The sequence below is a fragment of the Dendropsophus ebraccatus genome, chromosome 1 (assembly GCF_027789765.1).
Source record: "Dendropsophus ebraccatus isolate aDenEbr1 chromosome 1, aDenEbr1.pat, whole genome shotgun sequence".
Classification (NCBI taxonomy): Eukaryota; Metazoa; Chordata; class Amphibia; order Anura; family Hylidae; genus Dendropsophus; species Dendropsophus ebraccatus.
This window is the reverse complement of record NC_091454.1, coordinates 196,594,906-196,608,664: the sequence shown is the minus strand read 5'-3', so window position 1 is coordinate 196,608,664 and position 13,759 is coordinate 196,594,906. Positions and strand designations below refer to the sequence as shown.

The following is a 13,759-nucleotide window of genomic DNA, read 5'->3' as shown; positions in this document are numbered from 1 at the left end:
ATGGGGGCACCTCTCTGGATGGCACTTTATGGGGGCACCCTCTGGGTTGCTCAGGGATCACACTTTATAGGGGCACCCTCTGAATGGCACTTTATGGGGGCACCCTCTGGGTTGTTCTCTGGATACCACTTTATGGGGGCACCCTCTGGGTTGCTTCCTGGATGGCACTTTATGGGGGCACCCTCTGGGTTGCTCAGGGATCACACTTTATGGGGGCACCCTCTGGGCTGCTGTCTGGATGGCACTTTATGGGGGCAACCTCTGGGTTACTCAGGGATCACACTTTATGGGGGCACCCTGTGGGCTGCTGTCTGGATGGCACTTTATGGGGGCACCCTCTGGGCTGCTGTCTGGATGGCACTTTATGGGGGTACCCTCTGGGCTGCTCTCTGGATGGCACTTTATGGGGGCACCCTCTGGGTTACTCAGGGATCACACTTTATGTGTGACTGGGTTGCTTCCTAGATGGCACTTTATGGGGGCACCCTCTGGGTTGTTCTCTGGATACCACTTTATGGGGGCACCCTCTGGGTTGCTCAGGGATCACACTTTATGGGGGCACCCTCTGGGCTGCTCTCTGGATGGCACTTTATGGGGGCACCCTCTGGGTTGCTCTCTGGATGGCACTTTATGGGGGCACCCTCTGGGTTGCTCTCTGGATGGCACTTTATGGGGGCACCCTCTGGGCTGCTCTCTGGATGGCACTTTATGGGGGCACCCTCTGGGCTGCTCTCTGGATGGCACTTTATGGGGGCACCCTCTGGGTTGCTCTCTGGATGGCACTTTATGGGGGCACCCTCTGGGCTGCTCTCTGGATGGCACTTTATGGGGGCACCCTCTGGGCTGCTCTCTGGATGGCACTTTATGGGGGCACCTCTCTGGATGGCACTTTATGGGGGCACCCTCTGGGTTGCTCTCTGGATGGCACTTTATGGGGGCACCTCTCTGGGCTGCTCTCTGGATGGCACTTTATGGGGGCACCCTCTGGGTTGCTGAGGGATCACACTCTATGGATGGGACGCCTGGATGGCACTATATGGGGGCTATCATTATGGTAAGTAATATATAAAGGGTCTGAACATCATGTAAGCGGTAAGTATAGGGCACACACTGCCTCAGACTACACCCTCATCATCCCCCGTACACTGACTACGTGGGAGCAGGTAAACACGTGTTACACAATCACATACTTGATAAGTACCAGCCAGTACGCGGTGTCGGCCACGCCCCTTCTGAGATCGCCAACCAATCAGACGTTCAATACGCTCTAATCCCCCAGCGAGGCTTGGAACGCTGCCGGAAAGATTTGGGAAGTGTGCGCATGCGCATTGAGTGGGACACGGTGGTGCCTTAGTGGCACTTTTTGGGGAGAGAAGTTACAACCTGGCAGCTATGGAGCGAGGAAGAGGAGCAGGTAATGTGATAGCTGAGCAGAGGGTGAGGCCGGGGCGGGCTGGGTACCATGCACCAGGACACAGGGTGTGGATACAAGAGAGAGGCAGGGGAGATCACTGTCTATGGGGGTGCAGGATTATTGGGGTGCAAATAGATGTATATTTATATCATTCCTGTATTTGTGCCCCCAGAACTAATGCAGTGACATAGTAATAATAACTTAGAGCAGTGGTCTCCAGCTATTGGTTGTCAGGGCATGCTGGGAGTTGTAGTTTTGCAACAGGTTGGAGATCAGTGCCATAAAGCAGGTGTGAATATGTCTGTATTAGAGATATCTGATACAGGGAAAGCTGTGTGACAGTGCTATAGGATCCTTTGCAAAGAACAAGGGTGGGGAACCTTGGCTCTTAAGCTGTTGTAAAACTACAACTCCCATCATGCCTTGACAGCCAAACCTAAAGCTTTGACTGTCCAGGCATGATGGGAGTTGTAGTTTTGCAACAGCTGGAGGGCCAAAGGTTCCCCACCCTGCTATAGATAAAAGTAGGATGGTTCCCTACCTCTGTCATAGAAGGTATAAGGCTATATTTGTGTGCTGCATATTCTTCTGTGGAATATACATGAACACCTTGTGTAATATATGTTGCCTTGTTTTCAGGGGAAATGCATTAAAATAGGTAAATTTCACTTATTGTCACATTATCTGCATGTAGTCTGTGCATAAAACGCGCTGAATAGCAGGTACGTGGAACCCCCCCAAATTCCATCAGTGCAGCTTTAACAATAGGTGACCTGGCCATTCACGTGCTATACTGCTCTTAAGGCCCTATTCCACGGAACGATTATCGTTCATAAATTCGCTCCAACGACCGCTTGTTAACGATAATCGTTCTGTGGAATAGCTGTAAACGAGCGAACGACAAAGGCGAAATCGTTGGTGAGTCGTTCAAAATAGTTTTTCAGCGTATCGAAAAAAAAAGAATCATTGAAAGAATGAAAGATAATTCGCTAATTGGTTCGTAAAATTAGAAATCTTTCAGTCGTTCGTAAAAAAAAAAAAATTGTTTAGTGATCGTTAACGAGCGGTCGTTGGAGCGAGTTTATGAACGATAATCGTTCAGTGGAAAAGGGCCTGTAGTTGAGTTTCAAGTGTGTAGCACTGCAGGGTGATTATAGAGCTGAGTGCAGCCCTCCATGATGACAGCTGATCCCCAGATGTTTCTAAGGCCAGAGATGCTGATGGCAGGGTTGGTGAGTAGAGACTAGCCCTTTAAGGGAAACTTTCTAAGAACAGTGGTTACATTCTAAGTCCTATAATTCTGCATCCTCCATCCACAGGTAGTGGTCAGGGCACAGGGACAGCGGGGGCATTCTTCAGTTCATGTGGTAGATTTTTACATGTGTGTTTGCTCAACCATTAGGATTCATGTAGCCATCCCCCCGCAGTGCATAAAGGGGCTACTGTGCAGAGCGAATTCTCAACTCCACCACGTTGCACAAGGAGTACACCACAGCTCTGTGAGCATTAGAAGCAGAATTATTATTTATTTTATTATTATTATTATTATTATTATTCTTATTATAAACTTTGGCTCTGTTCACATTTCCACTCCAGGCTTCCTGTTTTTGATGGTAAAATTTGCTTCAGTCTGGCTGAAATGGCCCCACTCCTATTCATAGCTTTGTTTTTCTGACCTAGAGTTTTATTATACCTCTTTAGGTGGGTTAACACATACTGGAATATACCTATTCAAAGTGACAGTACCAGGAATCGCAGCAGATTTCACACAGCTAGTTCCACAGTGAAATCAGCGGATTTCACTGTGGAACTAGCTGTGTGAAATCTGCTGCGATTCCTGGTACTGTCACTTTGAATAGGTTTACATACTCGCAGCAGAATTTCCATTCCTCCGCCAGTAAGTAAAGCCCTATCCCCCTTAACCCGCCATGGCCTGGTGAATAGTTTACCGGTCCGTGCTCTGGCCTGCTTCTGTGGCTCCTGGCTCCCTGATGTCCTGCTCAGCCAATCAGGGGCTGGATGGGGCAATTATTGGCTGAGCAGGACGTCAAGGTAGTATAAAATATGTTCTTGAATTTGCCATTGTCCTCTTATGACAAGTTGAATGAAAGTTTCTGGAGGTTATTCCTCCCGATACCACCACCACTCTTGTCCTCATGTTCTGTGTGGTGTTAATCTCCGTTTTATTGAAGTGAATGGAGCCGAGTTGTAATGTCACATACAACCAGAGGACAGCTGTGGCGCTGTTTCCCGAAGAAAGTATCTGTTTTTCTAATTTCAAATAACCCCTTTAACTCAGAAGTTGTCATTCAGCTTTCTTAGACTTCCGAATGGTAGATTGGACAGATCACCCTATGGCACAGGTGTCAAACTCACAACCCTCCAGCTGTTGCAAAACTACAATATCCACCATACCTGGAGAGCTAAAGCTTTGGCTGTCCGGCATGATGGGAATTGTAGTTTTTGCAACAGCTGGAGGGCCTCGAGTTCGACCCCTTTGCCTTACAGTATGCTGGGTAAGCAGTAACAGTAACCAAATCAGTTTTAGGGTACAAACACACACAGCGTTTACGCAGCAGATACGCAGCAGATTTGATGCTGTGTTCAGTTATTTAGATCTAATCTGCTGCGTATTTGCTGCGTATCGCAGCAGTAAATACGCAGCGTATATGCCGTGTGTGTTTGTACCCTTACTCCACCTAAGCTAGAGAACTAAAGGCACTTTATGTAATGTTTCTTTATGTAATCCTGTAACTTTTTCTTTCTTCTAGCCGCCTTACGATCTGAGGCTTCCCAGCTGAGACAGCGTAAGAGTCACAATGCTACCTCTACAACAGCGCGGCCCAAACCCCAAGCACGCCCAGAGAAGGGCAGTTTCATGCGACGGGTGTTTGGTTTTGATTGGTCAGATCTGTCCAGCTGGCAGCGGTTTGTGAGTCTGATGAACCGGCCCACCGACCCTGCCGGCCTTGGGGTCTTCCGCTTCCTCTTTGGTGAGTTCCATAAACAGCAGAATAAATGTTACGCTCTGATCGCTCTCTGTGTCCTGTGCCAGCTCCGGACTTTCCTCTTCCATTGTAGGGACGGCTATTTTCCACAGCACATATGTAGGACATTAGGAAATCCTCCACCTCTCCTGGCCTTACTCATTTGATATAGTTTGACTAGTTTTATGTGGAGAGAGATAGATATCTCTATCAATACAGCTTTGACCAATTCTTCAGTCCCGCTTCCCTTGATGTAACATTACAATATATTTTATTTAAATTTCATGAGTGATTTTGCAATGAGAGAGTAGATGAGGTTGTCTACACAATGGGTCAGAGGTCATCTTCCCTTCTGTATCCTGTGTGTGGGGGGGTCACCTCCTTGTTTATACAGAGGGGGTTAATGTTGTGCAAAGAAAACCTGACCTTTCATCCCTTTACACAGTGTGCCCTCATCTAAGCGTTCTACCAGTCTCAGATGACTCTGATGAGAAATCGGCCCACCGTGTACAAACTAACCAGTTTAGGACGTTCTTGCCCAATAACATACCCATTTCATCATGAACACCTATATTTCATGCCCTATAATTTACTGAATATGCTCTTCCCCTTCCTTCCACAGAGCTTAGGGTTGTCCAGCCATTTTTTTTTTTTTTTTGTCTGAAAGTTTTCATGCAGGATGAAATAAAAACGAGTCCATAGACTCGTAGCTAGTGTTGAGAAGACCTGTCAAAAAAATCGGGTCCGGCAACCAGGGCTGTGGAGTTGGAGCCGGAGCTAGTTTTGGCTGGAGTCGGAAAAAATGTACAGACTCCGACTCCGAAAAAAAAAATTAAATTTTATAATTGAGTTTTCATATGCATTTTATAAATGTTCCTCATTAATAAAGTTTATGTTCTACCAATCTAAGCCCTTTATTTATATCAACCAGAAAAAAAACTTTCTCCCAAACGTTAGTTTCCTCTGTATATCAGTAATCATGTCTCTATTTGGCAGCTTGTTTCCGAGCTGGAAGAGTCCATTGTGTGGGGGGAGATCTGTGCTGTTCTCTTACTGGATGCTGGATGATTGTACATGAGCAGCAGTGTAATATAAAGATATCGGGGGAGATTATCAAACATGGTGTAAAGTGAAACTGGCTCAGTTGCCCCTAGCAACCAATCAGATTCCACCTTTCATTTTCCAAAGAGTCTGTGAGGAATGAAAAGTGGAATCTGATTAGTCGCTAGGGGCAATTGAGCCAGTTTCACTTTGCATGTTTGATAAACCTCCCCCATCCTTTGTAATCTAGAGGAGGAGGAGAAGCCATAAGTAGTGTAGCAGTAACCTCTGTCCTCAATATGGTATTTTCTCTCTGAGAGAAGATTGTGTGTGTGTGCGCGTGCGTGCTATGGCTGCAGCAGGCTGTGTGTGTGTGCGCGTGCGTGCTATGGCTGCAGCAGGCTGTGTGTGTGTGCGCGTGTGTGCTATGGCTGCAGCAGGCTGTGTGTGTGTGTGCGCGTGTGTGCTATGGCTGCAGCAGGCTGTGTGTGTGTGCGCGTGTGTGCTATGGCTGCAGCAGGCTGTGTGTGTGCGCGTGTGTGCTATGGCTGCAGCAGGCTGTGTGTGTGTGCGCGTGTGTGCTATGGCTGCAGCAGGCTGTGTGTGTGTGTGCGCGTGTGTGCTATGGCTGCAGCAGGCTGTGTGTGTGCGCGTGTGTGCTATGGCTGCAGCAGGCTGTGTGTGTGTTATGGCTGCAGCAGGCTGTGTGTGTGCTATGGCTGCAGCAGGCTGTGTATATGTGTGTGTGTGCGCTATGGTTGCGGCAGGCTGTGTGTGTTAGAAAGCGAAGCAGAAATTAAAGGGGTAGTCTGAGCATCAGTGAAAAATCCAGGGAGGACAGGGGGTTCGGGTCATAATAATAAAGAAGTCCTATTTACCCGTCCCCGTACCCCCACAGTGCACTCAGAAATGCCCGCTCAGCCAATGAGTGAGTGAGGCGGGACACAGTTTCAGTGAATGGATCTGAATTGTAATCCCCCACACAACCTGAGGACAAGGGTGGTGCTGTTTTTTTGGATAAAAGTAGCTTTGTTTTAATCCTGGATAACCACTTTAAGAACAGCACAACACGACTCTGAAATCTACAGCATGCCGGAAGTTGTAGTGTTGCCGCAGCTGGAGGGCTATGGATTGGGGACCTCTATTGTCTCTGCATTGTACGCAGGACATCCTTCAGTATCTCTTTGTTTCGCACCCAGGTTTGCTTATGGTTTTGGACATCCCACAGGAACGTGGCCTCAGCTACCTGGATCACAAGTATCTGGATGGGCTGGATGTTTGCAGATTTCCTCTCTTCAACTCCCTAAAACCTCTTCCTCTGGACTGGATGTATCTAACCTATGTGGTCATGTTACTGGGTGAGTGTGTATCTTCTATACCCCATTAGGTATGATCTAATATTGATGGAATAAGGGGATAACCCCTCTAAAATCTTTTCCTTCTCCTACTGTAATGTCGTCTGTCTTCCAGGGGCTCTCGGTATCACACTTGGATGCTTTTACCGCCTCAGTTGTCTGTGTTTCCTTGTGCCATATTGGTACGTTTTCTTCCTGGATAAGACCACTTGGAATAACCACTCCTATCTGTACGGACTCATCGGCTTCCAGCTCACCTTGATCAATGCCAATCGTTACTGGTAAGCGTCACTACAACCTTCTGTCCACTAGGTGGCGCCCTTTCCTTTAATTCCTATTGCTTGTTGTACAATTGCAGGACAGATTCAAAGAGAAGGTGGTATGTTATTATTCTACGCATTCCAGTCACTGTAAGTTGTATTGTTCTCTCACAGGTCTATAGATGGGCTATTTAGTCCTCGGAAGCGCAATGCCTATGTCCCGCTTTGGAATTACACTCTTCTTCGTACTCAGGTAACATCTTTGTGTGTGCAAAATACTTACACCAGATAAGTAATACTGTTATATAAAAGGGAGAAACAGCTGATAGTGGGTATATAGCACCCTCCTTTATCAACCATCGTAACCATAGAGCAAATTTATTGTCTGAGTGACTGGAGCGGCAGTGTGCATATTTGGCTGCTGTTCTATTCACTCTCTATGAAATTTCCTATATTCAGAAATGACTGGCTTCTCCATTGACCTGACATTTAACCACCATTCCTGTTATCTGCAGTTGGACCGCCACCAGCCGGCCAGCTATCACCTATCCTGTGAATGAGAGAGCTTTTAATATTGGGGTAACCTTGTTACCCAGGCCATACATTTTAGATAGCTGTTGAACAAACATTCCACCCGGTCTCATATTCTCATGTACACTTGGTTTGGCCGAGTGTATGTATAGTAAATGGAAAGAGTGTGGATAAGCAGCTTATCTCCCCTGAGAACAATTGAATTAAAGGGGTTGTCCAGCGAAAAACTTTTTCCTTCGAATCAACTGGTGTCAGAAAGTTATATAGATTTGTAATTTACTTTTATTAAAAAATCTCAAGTCTTCCCATACTTATTAGCTGCTGCATGTCATGCAGGAAATGTTTTATTTTCAGTCTGACACAGTGCTCTCTGCTGACACCTCTGGCCGAGACAGGAACTGTCCAGAGCAGGAGAGGTTTTCTATGGGGATTCATAGAAAACCAAGACAGAGTTCCTGTCTTGGACAGAGGTGTCAGCAGAGAGCACTGTGTCAGGCTGGAAATAAAACAACATTTCCTGCATGACATGCAGCAGCTAGTAAGTATGGGAAGACTTGAGATTTTTTAATAAAAGTAAATTACAAATCTATATAACTTTCTCACACCAGTTGATTTTATAGAAAAGATTTTCGCTGGATAACCCCTTTAAGCATGTTGAAGCACAACCGCCTGACCATTCTCTCTCAATGTCTGATATTGGGGGGGGTAGAGCCAGGGGGCCACCATCATAAGCATTGGATTGTTACAACAAAACCTTGAGGGTATTCTGGTTTCAGCAAATGACGTTTATTGATGTTCTTAAGGTATAGTATTTTCAGGTACTTTTTAAATCGATCGGTTGGGATCTTACACGCAGTCCATTTCAAGTAGATGGGATTTGGCTACAGCAACAAGTGGGGGATCAGTGCATGAAGAAGTGGGTTGGGGCAGATGGAAATGTATCAGTAATGATTTACAGGAGTTTAAATGGGTTTTCCGGTTAAAACGTACTTGTCCCCTATCCACAGGAGACAAGTAAGAGATCGTGGGGGGTGGGGGTCCGACCTTCATGATTTCCCTTCCCATCCCCTGCGATCTTCAGATTGTCCCCCAGTTCCTTTGTTTTAAATTGAGCCGCCGGTTGGCACATGACCCACAGCTCTATTCATTCTCCATTCTCTATCTCTATGGAGCTGCCAGAGAGAGCAGAGTACAGCCCTCTCCTCTTTCCTGTGGCTCTATAGAGAATAAATAGAGCTGCTGGTCATGCACCGATCAGTGTCTCCATTCAAAACAAAGGAGATGGGGACGATCTGGAGATTGCAGGGGGAATGTAGGTCGGACCCTCCGTGATCTCTCACTTGTCTCCTGTGGATAGGGGACAAGTATGTTTTTAATCAGAAAGCGCTTTTAACAGGACATTGATGGCCTGCCCTAAGCATATGAAATCAATGAGGATTTGACTCCTGGTTTTCCTGCCGATCAAGTGAAGGTGCTCTGACACTCCGGTGGTGTTTACCAGACACAGCTTCATTCTGTAATTTACTGCAGCTTGGTCCTATTAAACTGAATAGGACGGAGCGATGTGTGTTACCAGGTACAGCCGCTGTAGGATATATAGAGCTGTGTCTGGTTACATAGATACCGCAGTGCTTGTCCAAGTACAGCAAGCTCTTCCGGTAATGGTCGGGGCGTCCCTAACTGGACCCCCACCAATCCCATATTGATTACCCATCCTAACCTCCTCAATGGTGTGCTGAGTGACCCTCCAAGAACTCCCAGATGTCCCAAGGTGACTGTCCCTGTAGCTCTGTGGCCAATATGGATTCCGTTAGAATTGCATCCTTGGCCCCTTCCTGTAGCTCCATTAAAGAAAATCTGTATTCTAGTGAGGATGATATAAAGGGGTTGTCCAGGATTATAAAGAACATGGCTGCAGATTGGGGCCGGTCTCTGTAGACTGACATTCTTGTTTCTGATCAATCTTTCAGATCTTCATTGTGTATTTCATCGCTGGTATCAAGAAGCTGGATGCGGACTGGGTGGAGGGGTACTCCATGGGCTCGCTGTCACGTCACTGGCTGTTTGATCCATTTAAGTAAGGAAATATGCTTTATGAGGAGTGAACAGAGGCTTTATCATGTCATATATTGTATCATATGTTTACAAACATAGTAAGTTATACAACTTTATAATGTATGTTATGTATGTGAATGGCCTCCTTCCCCGTGTTCCCCGACCCCCGCCTGTGGACCCGGAAGTGTAGTGCATTATACATACCTGATACGTGTCGACCCCCGTCCGCCGTCTTCTGACAGTGATGTAATCTTCGGGAGGCCGGCCGACCCGCTCCTGCCGGCCCCCCCTCTGCCGCGTCATAACTGTGCTCAGCCGCGATTGGCTGAGCATAACTGTGCTCAGCCAATCGTGGCTGAGCAGCTGATGACGTGTGCAAGCACTATGCAACATTGTAATGAAATATTACCGGCCCTTTAATGAATAATAGATCCGCTTACTCTCAGGTCAGGTCTGGTGGAGACCACAGAACGTGCCGCAGTCATTCCCACTCGTCCTCCCACTATTATCCTGATCTGAGAGTCACCACACCTAAAGATCCAGAGGAAGGTGAAGAAACCCCCCGGAGATTTCCACCTCAGGGGGGAAAAAATTCCTTCCTGACCCAACAAGTGGTGATCGGATCTGATCTCCTTGGATCACCACTAGCCTGCCGCATACAGCTGTATATGTATGGCGTATATAAGATCTAGAGACTTCACCCTGTAATGAAAGAAAAAGACGTTAGTGCTGCACAATATGCTTTTTCTATAGTTATAAGTATTATAATTACATATACATATATATATATATATATATATCCCTCCTCTTAAGAGCTTATATATAGGGTGATATATAATACATGACTACGTGTCTGCCCCGAAGAGTACAATTTAATGTACACTATAATACCCCACTCCTAAGAGCTTACAATCTATCTGCTTCTTGAAACCTGCTCTTAAGAGTTTACAAGCTAATATTCACAACACATGTCCTGCCCACAGAGCTTACACTCTAATATACAGTACATGTCCTGCTCACAGAGCTTACAATATAATATACAGTACATGTTCTGCTCACAGAGCTTACAATATAATATACAGTACATGTTCTGCTCACAGAGCTTAGAATCTAATATACAGTACATGTCCTGCCCAAAGAGCTTACAATCTAATATATAATATGATTTCTAAGAGCTCACAGACTAATACATGCCCTCCTCCTAAGAGCTTACAGGCTAATCTATAATACATGACTGCCCTGAAGAGCTTACAATCTAATGTACACTATAATACCCCACTCCTAAGAGTTTGCACTGTAATGTACGATACAGATGTGGCCAGTGTTACCATGATTGTGACAAAGCATTTTGTGGTAACACAGGCTACATGTGTAGAGGCCCTGCTCCCCAGAGCTTACACTCTAATACACAAACCAACCTCCATTCTGCCACACAGCAGGTATGTATCAAGCTTACAATCAATGATAAGTGCATATATATATACATTACATAAACTATGGAGTCCATCAAATAAACCTATAAGAAGGGGGGATCTGAAACACTCACCATTTCAACTTCTTATCTAGAGGACAGCCACTTTGCAAACATGACATACACTCATCTAAAAAGCAACAGAAGACATTCCTTGGTTTCTTGTAATACACAGAATTGTCACTAGATGGTGCCATGTAGCTTCTGCCTATGTATAATATAGGCCTTATAGTATAGGACCAAAAATTTTCATGTACATGTCAGCTCAAGGCCCATCTATATGTTGCTTCTATGGCACCAACCTGTTCTGTGGCACAGTACAGAAATTGTCACCAGTCCCTGTCGCCACTCTGCTGTAAAATCAGTGGTTTGGCTTGTATTTGTATAGCTCTAATGTACATATTTATATATAGTATACAGAATATACATCATATTTACATTATATCTAAATCTACATCAGCCAGACCACTGCTTTTAGAGCAGAGTGGTGGTTGGTAACCTAGACAAGGAGCTGTCAACAATATAAGGAAAGAACAGAATGTGAGGAAAAGAATTCAAGTTCTCTAAATGAATGTGCAAAAATATAAACTTCACGAGTCCTTCAAGTACAACTATATTAGCTGAGATGTTAATACCCCTTTTAGAGTCTGTAGCTCCCCAGCAGCCATATCTACAGCACATAATTCATACTGAAACGTATCATGTTCTGTATCCAGGGTATAAGATATGTGACGGATATGCTGCTGTTTCACTCCCAGGCTCTTCATGTCGGAGGAGATGACAAGCCTTGTGGTTGTGCATTGGGGAGGACTGATCCTGGATCTGACAGCCGGATACCTTCTCTTCTTTGATGTCACCCGTCCTCTAGCTATGTTTTTTGTCTCTTACTTCCATTGCATGAACTCTCAGCTTTTCAGTATAGGTAAGTGTGTGCTTGCTTCCTGAGCCATGCACCATGAAGCTCTTAGAATTGGCCAATAAAGATGGTTCTTAATGTACATGCTCCACTAAACATTATTGCTTCCCACCTATGTTCTTGCTGCTTCATGTCCTATGTATTTATCACCCCCTCACAGGCATGTTCTCATACACCATGTTGGCCACTAGCCCGCTGTTCTGTTATCCGGACTGGCCCCGTCGGCTGGTGTCAAAGTTACCCCGCTGTTTACACTGGGCCCTTCCTCACACCCAGCCACCACAAAGGAGCTCAGAATGTGTCTACCCAGGACAGAGGGGAAAAAGCTCTATAGGACTACGACATAAACTAGGAGCCATCTTTACTGTCATCTACATAGCCGAACAGCTGTTCCTGCCCTATTCACATTTTATTACCCAGGTGAGCACTCCCAGATCCTCACAGGAAATCCTCTTTCTAGTATTTAACTATCGGTATGATTTTATGCTTCTGTCACCATTAACTACTTTTATTCATTGTGTCTCAAGGGCTACAATAACTGGACAAATGGCCTTTACGGTTACTCGTGGGATATGATGGTGCATTCACGCTCTCACCAGCATGTAAAAATTACATACAAAGATGGAGTCACCGGAGAAGTTGGATATCTTAACCCAGGGGTGAGTGTAGAATTTGAAAGCGTTCCTATTTAAGAAGACTTGAGACATGTCAAAAGTTTTGATTGGTTGCAGTCTGGGTATTTAGGCCCTCATTGGTCGCTATAACAATCCAGGAGAAGCAATTTACTGATCGCATCTTTCTCCTTCCTATATAAGACAGAGTCTATAATAAGTCTAAAGAACATATATTCTGCAATGAGATGGGGAAGGAAGTGCTCAGCTAAATTTTTACTGGCTCTATCTAGCAATTGGTGGAAGTCTTAAAGGGTACCTGTCACCGGATATCAGCGCCCGAAGCCGTGTGCGTGCGCTGCTGAGATGAGTCCGATGCCCATAGAGAATAACTGGAGCTGTCATTCTCTATGGGCATCGGCCTCATCTCTACAGCGCGCGCACACGGTTTCGGGCGCTGATATCTTCGTCCGGGAACAGGCTCCAGCAGCAGGACTCACCGTAAAAGGTAAGTATCCGGGGGCTGCATCGGGTGGGCCGGTACCCGCGTCCCCGGTGACAGGTTCCCTTTAACACCCAGATGCTGACCAATTTAAAACTTTTTGGCATTTTAACCCCCTCCCACCGCTGCCCTGTTTAATTAATGGCAATGTAAGCTATGCCTGATGCTGCAGCTATGTTATTTAATGCACAGTGGGTGACACAGGCGTAGAAGCAGCTCCCTTGTTATATACGGCGAGTCCCTGCTGTCATTGATAGTGAGGGACCCGCTACAACTCTCAGCACCAGAGCCACCCTGTGATGTTGCAGTCAGCACGAACACAGCACCTATAGGGGTAACAGAGGGAGAAATCTCCCTCTGTTCATCATTGGGGCTGTGAAAAGTGATCACAGAGTCCCAATGGTAGCTATGACAACTGGAAGCTTCCCAATGTCAGTGAAGACACTAGTGGGACAGTAAAAAAAACTAAAGGTAATAACTAAATGCTATTGTAAAAAAAAAAAAAAGTGATTACCATCCCCCCCCCCCACCCCCATTACAAATCGCAAAATGTGGATGTTTTTTTTTTTTTCTACGAGAAAATAGTAAGGATTTGAGAAACTATACCACTAACCTT

The 13,759-nt window shown here is 45.7% G+C and overlaps 1 protein-coding gene across 1 annotated transcript in view; it reads left to right on the top strand.

Moving 5' to 3' along the window:
• Window positions 1-1,313: 1,313 nt before the first annotated feature.
• Window positions 1,314-13,759, top strand: part of GGCX (gamma-glutamyl carboxylase) — a 25,562-nt gene continuing 13,116 nt past the window's right edge. The window contains exons 1-9 of the mRNA XM_069943703.1: window positions 1,314-1,414; window positions 4,186-4,407; window positions 6,642-6,800; window positions 6,913-7,078; window positions 7,232-7,310; window positions 9,559-9,665; window positions 11,873-12,036; window positions 12,191-12,450; window positions 12,558-12,689. Coding sequence (XP_069799804.1) covers window positions 1,393-1,414; window positions 4,186-4,407; window positions 6,642-6,800; window positions 6,913-7,078; window positions 7,232-7,310; window positions 9,559-9,665; window positions 11,873-12,036; window positions 12,191-12,450; window positions 12,558-12,689 — 1,311 coding nt within the window. The 5' untranslated portion in view covers window positions 1,314-1,392. The remainder of the gene's footprint in view (window positions 1,415-4,185; window positions 4,408-6,641; window positions 6,801-6,912; window positions 7,079-7,231; window positions 7,311-9,558; window positions 9,666-11,872; window positions 12,037-12,190; window positions 12,451-12,557; window positions 12,690-13,759) is intronic.